This window comes from Sinocyclocheilus rhinocerous, unplaced genomic scaffold (assembly GCF_001515625.1).
Source record: "Sinocyclocheilus rhinocerous isolate Xijiao unplaced genomic scaffold, SAMN03320098_v1.1 scaffold1232, whole genome shotgun sequence".
Taxonomy (NCBI): Eukaryota; Metazoa; Chordata; class Actinopteri; order Cypriniformes; family Cyprinidae; genus Sinocyclocheilus; species Sinocyclocheilus rhinocerous.
Window position 1 is genome coordinate 234,753 of NW_015657490.1, and position 16,056 is coordinate 250,808.

General features: G+C 38.7%; 1 protein-coding gene across 2 annotated transcripts in view; it reads right to left on the reverse strand.

The window, feature by feature from the left end:
* Positions 1–1,957: 1,957 nt before the first annotated feature.
* The window catches only part of LOC107721060 (G-protein coupled receptor family C group 5 member B-like), a 22,164-nt gene continuing 8,065 nt past the window's right edge, over positions 1,958–16,056 (reverse strand). Inside the window, exons 1-5 of one of the 2 annotated variants that reach the window (XM_016528916.1) lie at positions 15,421–15,487; positions 15,267–15,326; positions 8,107–9,124; positions 7,917–8,029; positions 1,958–2,515 (exon numbers count right to left, since the gene is read on the reverse strand). In XM_016528916.1, coding sequence (XP_016384402.1) covers positions 2,471–2,515; positions 7,917–8,029; positions 8,107–9,124 — 1,176 coding nt within the window. In that variant the 5' untranslated portion in view covers positions 15,267–15,326; positions 15,421–15,487 and the 3' untranslated portion in view covers positions 1,958–2,470. Of the gene's footprint in view, positions 2,516–7,916; positions 8,030–8,106; positions 9,125–15,266; positions 15,327–15,420; positions 15,488–16,056 lie in introns of those variants that run through there. The other variant, XM_016528914.1, reaches the window with a different exon arrangement.

Here is a 16,056-nt window from a genome sequence, read left to right on the forward strand (position 1 = left end):
TGTACTACTATAGTAGTCCACTACTATAAACTTGTAAGTTTCAAAACTCAAAATATAATACAAAACACAAGTATTAATGATAAAAAGTTGCAAAAATGACTTGTTTTCATTGTGTTAGCACAGGATCACCTCACCGTCATGGACCACCCAATGGCAATTTTGAGTGTGAACTAGACACGCCAGTAAGTGTTGAGATGTTTTTGCCAATAAAATGACAGCGACTCTCCAGGAGCAGGATTGGACACTGCTGAAATATGGCTATATTCGAATGGTTGCCATTATTAAATTCTGCAAATGCAATTCTATATGCATCATGGTGAGGTGCATGCAAAGATGTTAGCCAAGGATATGGCCGTCCATACTGAAGTCTATAAGGAGAAGCAGCATCAAAATGAGCAATCCATTCAAATGGACAGAGAGAGATATGCTGACGTATGTCATGACCCCTTTAACAATCAATATCCACAGTTCTCCTAACCTCTTATTGCTTTGAAACTCACCTATTAAAGGGCAAGAACTGTCTGTTTTCCTGTATTGGACTTCAAGCATTTTTAATATTTTAGGCCTTTGTTCTTTGGGTTAAATACACAGACTTCTGCTTAAAGAAAAAGAAATAGATAGATTTTAGGATGTATTTTAGCATATTGTCCAAAGGCAGAAAAAAGTTTATATAAATATTAGCTATCTCGCCCAGCCCTAGTCACCCTGTGGTTGGTTAATGAGGGTTTAGGCTTGATACCATGTTAAGATGAACTACGCTCTACAATGAAACCAACACCAAATCTATACTGGTCTACAGTGATCAGTAAAATCTCAGGTGTGCAACAGTGAACCAAACATGGGTTTCTGGGGTACGGTTCAGATCGATTCCAGCAATCCATCATAACTTGTGGAAGTAAACTGCTATAGATGACGTGTAATTTACATCTTTGCATTCTCAAGAGTATAGGCAGCATATTATTCGCCTTTTTGTACCTTGTATAAGAAGGGGAGGAGGGTGGAATCGAACTCTGAATTGGACCAAGCAATCAACCAAATGTTCACACTTGGTTTTGTGAAAACAGCCTAATACTGAGCCGTAATATATATCCGTTTATGTGATGTGGTTTAGGACTCTGCATGCATGACTATAAAGGAAACCGTAGTTATTCTCTTCAACTCGACGACCCTTTCGGAAGGTTACAGCACAGTATAAGGAGCAAACATCAATGACAAAAACACTTTCAGAACACAGCTGGTTAAGCACTGTCACTCTCATTGGACAAAAAAACAAAGAGACCCATTTGAAAAATGACCTGACCAGACCCTCTTACCACAGTTCTCTGATCTCTTGTACTGTGGCCATGTAAATACTGCAATCGTCACTCTTTTCGGTGCTTAAAGGGACAGTTCACCCAAAAATGAAAATTCTGCCGTAATTTACTCACCCCTCATAACTTCTGTGATACACACAAAATATATATTAATCTCATTTTGTACAAAAAATAAAAATCTGTGAATTTAAACATTTCAAAGTAATCCATACAACTCCAATTATTCAAACCAAATTTTGGATTACTTTACCGTTGGATTACTTTACCGTAACTTATGTGGGTAACTTATTTATTCCCACATTAGCAGTTATCACTTCCAAAACTTCGCAGTGTGTATATGGCCATTTAGAGTTGCAGTTTTTAAGCCATAATTCAGACTAGCAAACCTAATCTGAATTACATTAACACTCCACCCCTTGTCCTCGCCTCCCTCCTTTGCTTTGTCGTCATAGTTATTTCCACTGGGATCTGTCCAGCAGTAGTAGGTATCTGAAGGTTGATTGTAGAACTGTAAAACTGATTAAATATTTCGCAGCTCCAGTGGCGAAATGCAAGAATAATTTGATGTATAAAAATACAGCCCATTTGCAACAAGGTAGAATTGAGTGAGATTTGAGCTAAAGACTCCATAGAAGAACGCTAACGATTTGTCACAGCATGTTGCATGGGGATTGGTGCTACAGTTGCACGCCAGTCATTCCTACACAGAGTTTTTTTTTATTTCGTGAGTTGTCTGACCAGAGAAACCGAAGTACTGTATCCAGTTTTCACAGAATGATAAAACGTCCAAGTTTTACTGCACAATCACAACTGCAATACAGTAACTTCTTCATGTAACATACGATATGACTTCAGGGTGAATCTGAAGCCAGAGCAAGAACAATGATCAAATTAAAATACTGTGCGAGTGAAAAGCTGTTTTAATGGAGAAATCTGTGAAACCGCATCAATATTTTTTACCAGTACACTAACTCAAAATCACTACAGCTATTGATGGTGCAAAGAGTTGTCCAGTGTTAACATCCTTCTATCATGCTTGTCAAACTGCTCACACACACACCACCGTGAGACTGGCGGCTTTTAATGTTGTTCCTAACTGTAAGTCCGCATTCACTTCAGAGATTGTACACCACTTTTCCATTCACCCTTCTCCTCCTTTACCAAAGCTGTCTTCCTGTGTATGTGGGAGGTGCGGATGGAACCTGTGACAATAAGAAACAAAATTAGCCAATTAGAAGCAGGCAGGTTTACAGACATTTACACAAGACATGTGGTGTTTCATAAGTGGGAAAAACGCAGTTAAAAACGTTTAAGTGCATTAAACAGAACATACAATCTGTCAGCACCTGACGAGGCCATTTCCAAACTCCCCCAACTTCCCTTGTTTCAGTATTTAGAATTCTTCTTTCTTTCCTTTTTGTTCTTTGTTGCATTTAGCTTCTCTTTTCAGAACCCTCCTTTTGTCTATAAGAGAGAACCTTTCAATCCTTTGTGAGCAGGAGAAATTTGCAAATTGGTGCTTTTCTGTTCCAGCGACAAGATAGGCTGTTGGGATCTAGTAAACTAGCCACAGTACCAATCTGATGTAGAACTTCATTGCAAAGTCTTAAGTCTTTAAGGTTTAACCTATGCATTATTCATGTTCCAAACCACTTTCAAATTAACTTAAGCATTGTGTTGAACACATTAGTCCAAACATGATTCTGAAATGTTAAACTTCCACCCATGGATTCATGTACACCTTAATAGGTACGTTTATGTACATTGTTATGTCACAAACAGCACACATTAAGTGTAAGCAGTTCTTGCGATTGGGGGGTCATTGTCTCTGAAGTCCACAAACAACTCAATGGTGTTCATAATTCTCTGTTCAGACACTGGCTGAGTCATTGTAGGAGATGTGTGCCTAGTAAAGTCACAAGCTAGATCTCGTGAACGGTTTTAAGAAAAATACCAATACCAAAACTCATGTCACATGTTACAATGTCAAGTAGACCTATCAAGCTACAGACCTGGTCAGTCAGTCTTTCAGCAGAACAAAGATGAATAAACGTGCTCCTTCAGTCGAGCAGCAGTTCTTCTTGAACATCATGGAAAAGGAATTCTTCAAAGATTTGGGTAACAACTGGGTGGTACCATTGCCATACCATGTCTCTCAGTTACAAGTTTGAGAAACGACTAGAGAACTCCTTAGAGTTCATACAGAGATACTTGGAAATAACCATGAAGAGCTACATCCTCCTCTACAGGATAGCCAAGAATGCTGGTATCTCCCATCATTTGGTGTGTACCATCCCAGAAATACAGAACAAATCACAGTTATAACTGAGTGCACAGTTTGATGGAGTATCTCTCTCAATAGCCACTTTTCCATTATCGGGCCAAACGGTTCTAAGAACTGTCAGGTACGGTTCCAGTTGTATTTCCATGTGAGCCTGGTACGGCGCGGCACGATTACAAACCGTTCTCAGCTGGAGGGTACAAAGAGAAATTAAAAAGGTTTTAAAATCATAGCGCAGTCTTCTAGCAGAGAAGGGCAAGTAGAAGGGGAAGGGGAAGAAATTAAAACGCTTAAACATACATATCGCGTCCAAAAGGACAATAATAGTAGAAGCGGGGCTGCCAAAAAAAACTGACAGATACTACGATGCTTTGGACAGTTTTAGAATGCCGCCCAACCATGCGAAATGACGGTGTGCTTGATCGTGGAGGGTAAGTAACAAGTAGCTATTCATGCTTACGCATTTATGTAAACAACTATTTACCTGTTTCAAACCGATGTTTACGAGTTGCTTGCGTTTACATTCACTTACACTTTTGATCAGGAAAGTCCCCTCAGCATTTGTTGGTATTCCCGTCGTAGCCTTCTGTTTATTTTATTTTTCGCGTCAAGAGTTGTGTCCTTTATTTAACGAAGTAAATATCAGATAAAAAAGGAGTCCCACAAACCGAAATATCTGATCATCGTCCATATTGCTGTTTACATTATACTTGCGTTACCAAGGCAACGACTGACACATTTGTATTACATTCCAAAGAGCTCCGTTATCGGCACCACAGTGGAAAATGAAACCGTATCCGTGCTGACTGGCCCGGATCGGCACGGAATGGAACGGTTAAGCAAAGAGAACCGTTCGGCCCGATAGTGGAAAAGAGGCTAATAATGGACTGCTGCCTGGCCCTGACCTTAACAATATCCTGTTAGGTGTCCTCAAAGATTTCAAAAGGATCCTGTCACTGTTACAGCTGACATACAGCAGATGTTTCACTGCTTCTTGGTCTGTGAAGACTGTCACAATGCCACAGAAAGTGTAAAACATCACAACAATGATTTGACTAAAGAGGGTGTGGAAACTCATTGATCAGCTCTTCCTCTGTAGGAAATTACTATAAGGGATTATCTACAGAGGAAGAGCTGATCAATGTACTTAAAATGGCACAATAGATGCTAGCTGTCTCAAAGCTCAGGCTTCATAAAACTACTGCAAACAGGGACAAAGTAATGGACACCTTCCCAAATAAAGACCTGGTTAAAGACATCAAATACTTCCACCTCTCCATGGATGACTATCCCTGTTATCGCGGTACACAAACACACTGCCCAGAAGGCAATGGTGTCAATAGTGACAATAGCTCAATTCAGTTCACATTTTGTTCTCATCCGATGGTGTCAGAGCAGTCACATTGAAAAGATTACTGAATATTAAGTGTCTTTTAAACCCCAACCAAGCAAGCCAAATGTGACGGTGGCAGGGAACCCAAACTCCCATCAAGTGACAGAAAAAAACCTTGGGAGAAACCAGGTTTAGTAACGGGACCAGCTCTCTTCTGGCCTCAATGAATGAATATGGTGTGATTTATGATACAAGTCAGATTTGTGGATTGATATTATTAAAAAAAATTGGAATCCAGCTCCTTCTGCTTGAAGATTGAGACCGGCAATAGATGAGAAAGAAGAGTTGTAGTCTGTCCAGCAGTGGACAACTGGCTTATCAATGGCTATAAGCCATATATATATATATATATATATATACACACACATATCTTCTTCTTGTATATATTCTTCATATATAATCTTGCTTCTTGTTAAAAAACTGAATTGCAGTCCTAGCAGGTCCTGGCATGATGCGTGCATAGCTGGTCATAGGGATCTGTGCCTAGAACTTGTCCACGTGTTTAGTTCTTCACTGTCAGCTCAAGGTTTTTCCATAACAAATCTTTAAGTATTTGATGGGTTTATTTTTAATCACTACTTAGCTGTGTTTGAATCTGTTTGTCTAGACTTAGTAGTGCATACTTTAAGTCTTTACACTACATGCCATTCATAATTCTACAGCCAGCCTATTCTCAGAGGATTATCAATCCATTTTTCCCCCCAAAATGATTTTAATACAGTCGACACTGTAGAACCAGTTCAAAAGTCAAACCAGACATCACCAATTACCACATTCACATTTGCACATTGCCTCGTTCTCTTTGAGCAGAAATATTGCTCTTGTTTGGATAAATGTTAACTCAGCTTTTGACAAGGCTTTGGCTGCAGTGTTGCATTGTTGGCAGGTTCTGTTCTATTTATAGTTGGGTCAAGGCAGAGAAAACAATTTCCTCCCCCCACCAAAGAGACATTTACTCTCCTCCATATTACATCACTCAAGGACCAAATGTTTAAGGGAAACACCATTCGTGCATTGGAAAATCTGGCCAATAGTTTGTAAAATCAATGGTATGACCAAAATGTATTTATTTATTGTGATATTGGTGTGATATTCTCAGGATAGTCACTAAGTAAAGGAGCTTTGTTATCATAAATCTGACTTAAAAGATTAGCCTTAAAAGGATTCATAATTCATAATTTCATGATTTAACCTTCTGTGTCAAACAATTCATTATTAGTGGACAGTCGCATAGTAGGGTCATAGCAATCATGTTATATAAGAATAGGTTAATTTGACCGGCAATATAGTTGACAATTTCACCCCTTTGATTAATAATTTCAATGGCAGCCTTGTCTGGCCAACCACATGATATTTTCTTGATCAGGTTAACCTCAAATTTATATATTTGAATTGAAATCATAAAAATAATGCAAACCATTCATGGTCAAGTTCACAGTACTTTTGTGGACATAAGAAAACTTGAGCATTTTATATTTTAAAGAAAATTAAATTGACACTCAATAGAAAAAAAAGATTTTCGGAAGTATTTAGATTTTATAATGGACACTGCAATATCTCTAATTTAAAGGGGTCATATGATGCGATTTCAGTTTTTCCTTTCTCTCAAATCAATTTCAAGTAAACTGAAAACTACATTGCACAAAATATTTGTCAGATTATAATGTGCTTTCCCATAATGTATAAAATATAATATTTCTGAAAAATAGTTATTATATTTCTGAATAATAATATATTTTCTGAATAATATTTTATCTTGCTCTTATGTTACATTTGCACATTCAAACTTCTTGGTTACATATTGAACCATGGTTCCCTTTCAGTCAGTCACGTTTGACATTATGTCGACACAGAGGTAATTGGGGCTCCCAAATGAGAGCCTTAACATCAGAGCACTACAAGAAACGGCCAATGACTATGGGCGAGTGGAATTTGCATGCCAAGCCACTCCCCGTACATATGGGTATCTAAGATGGCAACGTACATCCACTTATTCAGATTTTTGCTTCAGAGCCGATCACTTCGTGGGTGCCTTTTCTTCCAGAAAAGAACTCGTGAACCAAAAGAACATCGTGCCATCGTGCTCCTCAGATTTTTCCACAAAGGAATCAATGCAGTATGGCAGAGCTATTCAGACTCTTGGGATCCAGGGTTAGAAATGTTTCCTTTTATAGGTTCATCAGGCTGTGAATTTATGCACTGAGAACCAAGAACCAACAAGGTAATGGGACTGGATCCAAATTGTGCTTTCCGCACCAAGATGCAAAAAGATGAGATCCTAAGATGAGATTCCTAGCAGAAGCTGCTCTTGCATTTAAAATGGTATCCACAACCTCAGCCGAAAGACTCAAATTAGAGACAGAGCCCTGTTCATTTTCCAAACTCAAAGTGTCATCACTGCATGCCACATGGTTCCCCGAGCCTTGGAAAACAGATTTTCCCCAAGGTGGCTCATCCAGGAGTGACACCAGGTTCGAAAATCAAATGTGGGACAGCCAAAACTGTCCTACTAAGAGAAGCTGCACTTTGTTTTCCTGATTCAAATTCAGATTCAAACAACCGGAGATGTGCACCGACGTCTTTGACAGACACTTGTTCTGCACCCAAAGCAGAATGCGCATCATGGAGGCAGACCTGGTTATAACCACAACATTATAGTCGTTTATCATGTGGGCCGAATATTTGGAAGCCCAAAACACCAAATCAGTTGCATGTGATGGTAGACAGAAACATACACAAGCCAAAAGAAATTGCATTGCGAGCTTCCAGACTTGAACACAACTACAGATAGATTATGAGAAACTGTCTGCTCACTCTACATAACAGACTTACTGTGCGTGTCCAAGGACTTCTGTGTTGAGGACACAATAAGGTTTTTAAAGGTTTATTTATTTGGTCTATTTATAAAAATATGAAGTTATGTACTCACTGCTCCTCCATTTAGTATCATGGTCATCTCAGTCGGTTGGTAGACGTTACTTCTGAAGGGTGCACTGGGTCTGGCCCCTGTGTTGCCATTATGATGGCTACCACTTCTCAACCCTAGAACATAGAAGATGGATGTTAGGATCTGTTTAATATATATCAAATTATATATTGATCTTTGTGCCTAATTGTACCTGCAGCATTTTCATCAAACGCGTATCCCTGGTTCTCCACAAACTGCCTGTGTGAAAGTGGGATGTCCTCATCAAGGCTGGCCTCTCTCATGCGTGATGAATTCTGAGATGTGTCAAAATAGTCTGGAGCTGAAGGCTGATGTGGTGATCGAAGACAGGCATGGGCTTCAGGAGCAGCATGGCACAGCAATAACAACCAACCCTGTGCTATCAGGGCAACAGCCAATGCTGGATCATCCCAGTCCGGAGACTTGTCAAGTACTTTGTTTCCATAGACGTAGAAACCAACCCAAGCCACCCACAGGAGAATGGACAGCAAGCAGGAGACTAGAAGCCACACAACATTACAGTGCCATTGTCGTGCCTTCCCACACAGTGCTAATGTTGCAGTTACTAGGGCAGTCAGCAGAAGTGCTGCCACATAGGCACAAGCGAGTGCAAAGTCCAGTGCCTGATACTCACAAGCCGGGTTACCCTCCCGCAGCACTGTTAGAAGAAGCCACTCTGCAGCAACAATACCTTGTACTGCTGTTAACCCTAGCACTAGTCCAACGAGGGCACACCCGCCTGGGCTACGAGACTCACATGCAAGCCTGCGCAGCCTCAAGCCCTGTGTTAACATGCAGGCAAAGCAGAGTGAGAAAAACAAACCCCATAGGGCGCGTCGCACCACACAAATGCTTTCATTATGCTCAATAAGGTATGCAAAGCTAAGCCCAAACAGCCCAATAATGCCCATTAACAGTAAGAGAATCGGACCGATGCCACTTCGCTTTGGTGCCTCAGTCACTGAGTGCAGGCGACACAGTAACACTATCAAAAGTAAAATGGCAGCTAACACACCGGCCGCTGCTACGACCTCCACCACCACGCCCCATATAGCCTCCAGGTCACATAAGAGAGTGTATGGTCGTGGAGGTCCAAATCTGCAGCCAAATGGGACCGTCGGCTTCTCATCTTGAGACAAACTCACACCCAGGCCAGTGAGCAGCAGGAACACGGCATGAAATAATGACATCTGAGAAAGAGAGAAAACGGAAATGAGTGAATCTTAGTCTTTGTACAATTTGCTTTTAAAATTTGGTCTGACACATACAGTGGCCCAACAATGTGTTTGGTCACCTAAGTCCCATTTTAAGTGTGGATGTCAATGCATTATATCAAATATTATTTGTAAATGAATGATTTCTTATTCCATTTTTTATAAAATTTTTTGACTTAAAGCACCCCTATTATGCTTTTTTTAAAGGTTCCTAATTTTGTTTTGGAGGTCTCCTACAATAGGTTTACATGCATCCAAGGTCAAAAAACACATTAATTTTCTCGTAATACTCATTTCACATCACCTTGTTTCTCAAATAGTCTGAAAAGATTCAGTCTCTCCAAAGACCTCCTTCCACAAAACTGCTCTACTCTGATTGGTCAGATGGCTCAGTCTGTTGTGATTGGTCTACTGCTTGCAGCGTGTGTCGGAAACAATGTGGCCATTACTATATCTGACTTTCAGCTCCGAAGGCTTCCTTAATCCTCAGCGATTGTAAACACTGTAAAGCACAGTAACAATGGCGTTGTTTACCATATCAATTCGAGCCCGTGTCGGATGATGAAACATTGGAAGAACTAGTTGATCAATCCAAACCTCCTTTGCAAGGACAGCTTGAGCAGGACGTTTCTCAGCGGTAAGTTTTGTCTTGGATTGTGGTACATTTTGAGACGTTGTAACTGTGTGATTCCTATACATCAGCATTAACAAGTGTACAAACCAATGTGTATATCTATAATTTACTGACGTGCATGTGTGGGAACTACATCAGAATGCCACAGCTAAATAATAAACCCTTACCCAAACAATAAGGGTACATACGGTAAAAATCTTTTATCATTATTCAAAGTAGTAAGAATGACAGACAATCTGCATTAACTGACACAATATTAGGTAAGAGTGGGCCCACAGCTGATTATCTGATCTATTTCAAGACAGTAATGTGAGTTAGCCATGTGAAGCAGTCGTCTTTACTGCTGTGGTATCATTGTAAAAATTAATTTTAACCACTGACTCTTCACATACTCATCCTTTGGAATTATAAACAATGCAAATCTGCTTTTGCACTGCAGAAAACAGCATCACAATACAAACCACAAACTAAAGTGTTTGAGGACGGGATGACAAATGACTATTTATTGTGCACTTCCATCTTTAAAACTCTGCAGACTTTTTACATTCACTAACAGCTATTTTACACACTGCATGTATGAAGAAAGTCAGGTCTTAGTCCACACAGGTTTCTTAAATTGCCTTCAAGTGCACCTGGGAAGCTCCTACTTTGAAGATAAGCATTTCTTATCACAACATGGAAAAATACTACTGAAGCCTTCTGTCATTTTTGTTATATTTTGTTTATTATTATATTCTTTTTATTTCTTAGAGTTTCATGTATGGAATCTTGCAAAAACATTTATTTTGCATAAAAACAACCCGAAAAATGTGAGTGATTAACATTTGTTGTTTGTAACAGGTATGGGAAATTCTGGTTCTAGAGGGCCGCCTCCCACAGAGTTTAGCTCCGCCCCTAATCAAACACACCTGATATTTGTCAACGCTGAGCATTGTAGTCGATCCTATTCATGTCCATTGAGCACACAAATGCAATAATATCGCTAATGCAACTTGACTTTTGAAAACGGTCTTGAACACAGTCAAGTCGAGCCGAGCCAAAGACCACCACAGGGGAGCCGGCAGAGCAGGACACAAAGGTGGATACATCAATCAGATGAAAGGGAAGAACCTTTGGGACCACCGGACTTGGGACCTCCAGGACCACAAAACTTGGGACGTCCAGAACAACCATGTTAACATACTCACTTTCATGTAAATTCTCCCATCTCTAGCAAGTCCATAACTGTTGGATTTAGGTAAGGTCTTCTGTAATGTTGGACTCTTTTGACTTTTTTTTTAAAAACTTTATTAAATATAATCACAAAAGTACAGGAACAAGGGAACATTTTTAGGAAGATACATTAAAATGGCATAAAATTTGAAAGTTTAACATTGAGAAAGTGGCAACCATTTTTTTTAAACATTAGCACTTGCAAAAATTTGAATTAAAATGTTGTTGCAAACATGAAAATGCATATTTTTCATGTTAAACAGAATTTGGAAAATTATGGGCTGCTGGTAGTGCTTGAGACATTATTGGTCATTCAGTGTTTTGTGAAACCGACTAACAACAATGAGGTCCAAGATTAAGAATATACCATGATTTACATGTAAAATGTTTTATATATTTAACAACATTTAATTACACCAGTGAAAGTCAACTTCTCTAGTATGATCACTTCTTCCCTCAGATAGGAGTGTTCGAATTTAATTTAATAAAGTAAACTCCCTTTACTTTATATCGAAACAAGGTCAAGAATAAGAATACAAGCCTGCAGTCGTTATTGCACACTAAATGAATTCGCTTTTCTTATTTTTTACTGCAAGAATCCTTAAACTCCAACAGTTCACTTTTGACTCGACTGCCCAAAAATTAGTCCAATTTAGAAATGAGATTACCTTGAAATAATTATCGTTTTCCAAATCATAATCTTAAAGAGGGAAAAGTCATGTTACAAATTTTAAAGAGGGAAAAGTCACAAGTTACAGCCAAATAAAAAAGTTGAATATTATTTTAGAGTTAAACAAGAGAGGGGGTGAATAGTTCATTAGTATAAACAAATTAGGGTAACCATAGCAAATGATTTAATTTACTAATGTAACAGATTAAACAAAAAAGCAGGGATGGAGGTATGTATAATTACAATTTACATGTGGCGTGTTGTGTGTTTGGGGCTTGGGTTCGGTTCAGTGTTGGAATCTGGATACTCATGCCCCATGTTTTGTCTTTCGTTGTGAGCGTATGGTGGGGGTTCTTTGTCAGTTTCATGTGCACTTGTGTTGTGTTTTTGTTTGAGCACAAGGCCTTTGACCTTGTTTCAGTGGCTGTGTGCTCTTGTCACATGTTCATTGTGTGGTCTAGTCTTGTACGTTTTGTTGAACACATGGTATGTGATTTTTTTTTAGGTGTAACATTTGAAAGCAAGCAGAAAGTAGTAAAAGCAAAATGCCTACAGATAAACAGAGAAGGTAATATTTTATTGAGATAATCTTTCAGTGAGAGTGTAGTGTTACCAAACAGGGTTATGGTAGGTTATGTCAGCTATCCAGTAAGAGCCTATGTGTGTGTGCCACTGCGATGCTACGACTGCCAGAGATATGGACATATATTACACTATACATTTACGACAACATATCACTGTATTTGTCAATGGAGTCTGGTGGGTTTGAGGAGAGTGATAACCGGCCGTTTTGTTTAAAAGTATCTTATCGTTAACAAACAGGTCCATCTCTACAGGGATCCCTTCCATAATGTCTGATCCAAACCATTTACATGCCCAAAGAAATTCGCAGCCTGTTTTGTGGCGGACAGTTGCAACAGCCGTGGTCAATAGTGGACCAATTTCAATCAGTTGCTTAGACACAAAAACAAGAAGGTTGAAAAATACAAACGTTTCCCTTACAAACTTGGTGATTTAGGGTTCGAGAGATTGGGTATTGGTACCAAGTTAGCTATTCATTTATTAGTACTTGCTTGAAGCACTGGTGGGAGATCCAGTTCTGTAGCAGACAAATAATGATTGTGGTAATAATAATAATAAGAAAAATCATGAATGAGGTTGTAAATTATTTTATCACAGTTACTGATTATCTACTAGGCAACAAAGACGGGTAAAATGCATGCCATGGCAAAAGCAAGCAAGGTCAAGTATAAGCTTGTGAACCAAGATGTATTGTTGGAGTGTATGAAATACAAATGTGTTAAAATATTAAAATTCAATTCAATTTAAATTTATTTGTATACTGCTTTTCACAATATACATCGTTTCAAAGCAGCTTTACGGAATATGCATGTCTACAAAATATATACTGTATGTGTGTGTATTTATACAGTATATAAATAATAAATCTACACTGTACACACACATATTGTATATCATGTAAACAAAAACTTATTTTGGATGCGATTAATCACGATTAATCGTTGCCTGGCACTAGTATATTTACACTGATCAGCCACAACATTAAAATCACTGGCAGCTGAAGTAAATAACATTGATTATATTGGTACTATGGCACCTGTCAAGGAGTGGGATATATTAGGCATCAAGTGCACCATTAGTTCTTGAATTTCATTGTTGGAAGCAGAAGAAAATGGGCAAGCGAAAAGATCTGAGTGACTCTGACAAGGGCCAAATAGTGACGGCTAAATGACTGGGACAGAGCATCTCCAAAACAGCAAGTGCTGTGGGGTGTTAATGGTATGCAGTGGATAGTATCTACAGTACCAAAAGTGGTAGGACAAGGAAGGATAACCGGTGAACCGATGTCAGGGTTATGGGTGTCCAAGTCTCATTGATTAAATGCAACACTGTCAGATTACCTCACGTCTCATTCACCGGTGAGAAAACATTAATATTACATAATATTATAATATTACAATGATAACACCTTCCATTCTCGCTGGTCTGCAATAACGTAATGGAATGCTCTGATGACGTTTCATGTCTGCGCGAGCCGGGTGCGCAGAGGTATGCAAATACACACATTGACAGGCAGGTAGATATCGCAGCATATCGCAATGTTCGGACCGAATAATCTGATTGGTCGAACATTTTATGGTCCTACGCCTTCCACAGGCAATATAAATACATGTAGACCACATAACTTATTGATTGCTATCAGGATGTGAATAAGAATGTTTTTGTTTTTGAACCAAATCACCTACCCTGCCTTTAATACTGAGCTGGACTCTAGCTTTGAAGTCTCAGAAGGACTGGACTAGGAAGGATGCATCCCCACTAGGATGCAGCCTTCCGTATGAGAAGCACCCAAAGTCTTTAGCACAGCAAGAAACTTGAATTTGGAAAGCTGAATTTGACACATGATCTATTGGATGCGCTGGACCAACAAATCGGATCATCCAGACAGAACATTGCAAATTGCAGGACTTGCAGCTGGGTGGGCACCCATGGATCTGCTGGCTCCTGGGCGAAACAAAGTCCCATGGTGTTGAGGCTAATCAGATCTCTCTCTATGGTTGACTATAATAGCCGCCTTTAACTTCTACAGCAGAGGTTCTCAACTCTGGCCCTCGAGGTCCACTTTCCTGCAGAGTTTAGCTCCAACCTTGATCAAACTCACCTGCCTGTAGCTCTCTAGTGATCCTGAACAGCCTGATGAGTTTGTTCAGGTGAGTTTGATCAAGGTTGGAGCTAAACTCTGCAGGAAAGTGGACCTCGAGGGCCAGAGTTGAGAACCCCTGTTCTACAGAGTTCACACCTCTCGAAGGTAGCTTGTCCAATACAAAGGCGTAAGTTTGAGCAGAAAAAGTTTATTTTTTCCCTGCTACAGCTTATTTGCATAATCAGAGTGGGCCGGTAGATTTGTGTGCCATTAAACTCTGCTTAGTGTAACAAAAGTCCCATTTAAGTTATGAAAATGTGCCCAATATTCATGAAATTAAAAGAGGTTCATTACATGCAGATTGGGTTACATCAACTAATGATTCAATCATTACGCGTGCATTGCACATGTGGGTTACGAAACCAGATGGCATGGTTCAAACATGCATATCTGGTTCAGCAACAGTTCAAGGAGTCACTTTATCATCTGTGCAGCAACTGTAGTAAATTGACAGCCTACATCGTTTCAATAACACATTTCAATAAAAATATTCATTTGACTGATCATTCACTTTATGAATGAATGCATGTATTTGATGCATTTGTACCTAGTTCATATTCACATAAATCAAAAAAAGAAAGACAGTGTTGTTCAATTCGCTATATATAAATTGCTTTGTTGTGGATGAAAAGTATCTGCAAAATGAATATATGCAAATCAGCCCCTCCCATACATACATCCCTTCATCTGATATTTTGGTGTCTAATGCATTTAGACTCATGTGACATTATTGTCCAAATAGTTATTTAGGCCACTGTATGTATAAGTAGTTTTTAGGTTGATTTCTTCCAAAGTATCTCCTGTGCATATGTATCGTAAAAAACTTAAAATGTTTTATGGATTAATATTAAAACAGCCAACAATTGTAACAGCTTACCTTAGTATAAGATATATTCAGTGTTAGTTGCCTTGAAAATTATGGTCTAAGAGATGGACCCTGCACAGCCAGAAAAAAAAAAAGTTTTAGTATTCACATATTTCATGTTACATACACATGAAAAAGACAATCTCCAAATAAAATGTCTAAAAACCATTTGGGAGGATTCAAACCGCGTGTTTATGGCACTGGTAGTCAACTTCTATAAGCAATGGAAAGGAGAATATTCATGTGTTGGTGCTATGGTTGTGCGAGACAGCTCAAACACTGATTATTTATAGTGCACACATGCTCAGTGCTTTATAAATAACCTGTAACAATATACAGCAGTGGGCAAAAGCAAAATGTCCCATTTGAATAACTGACTTTTTAAATAGTCCTACAACTCTTGATATTAAACTGTAAAAATCCCTATCACAAAGGTTGGCAATAAGGAAAGTATTAAATCACATATTAATCTCTCAACGAACACTATGTTGTGTTTTGGGTTAAAAGTACATTACTTACACTACCAGTCAAAAGTTCTTAAACGGTAAGATTTTTAATGTTTTTTTTTTTAAAGAATTCTCTTCTGTTCACCAAGCCTGCATTTATTGGATCCAAAATACAGCAAAAGCAGTAATATTGTGAAATATTTTTATTATTTAAAATAACTGCTTTTTATTTGAATATATTTTTAAAAAGTAATTTATTACTGTGATTTCAAAGCTGATTTTTCAGCATCATTACTCCAGTCTTCAGTGTCACATGATCTATATCATATATATATATATATTATATATATATATAT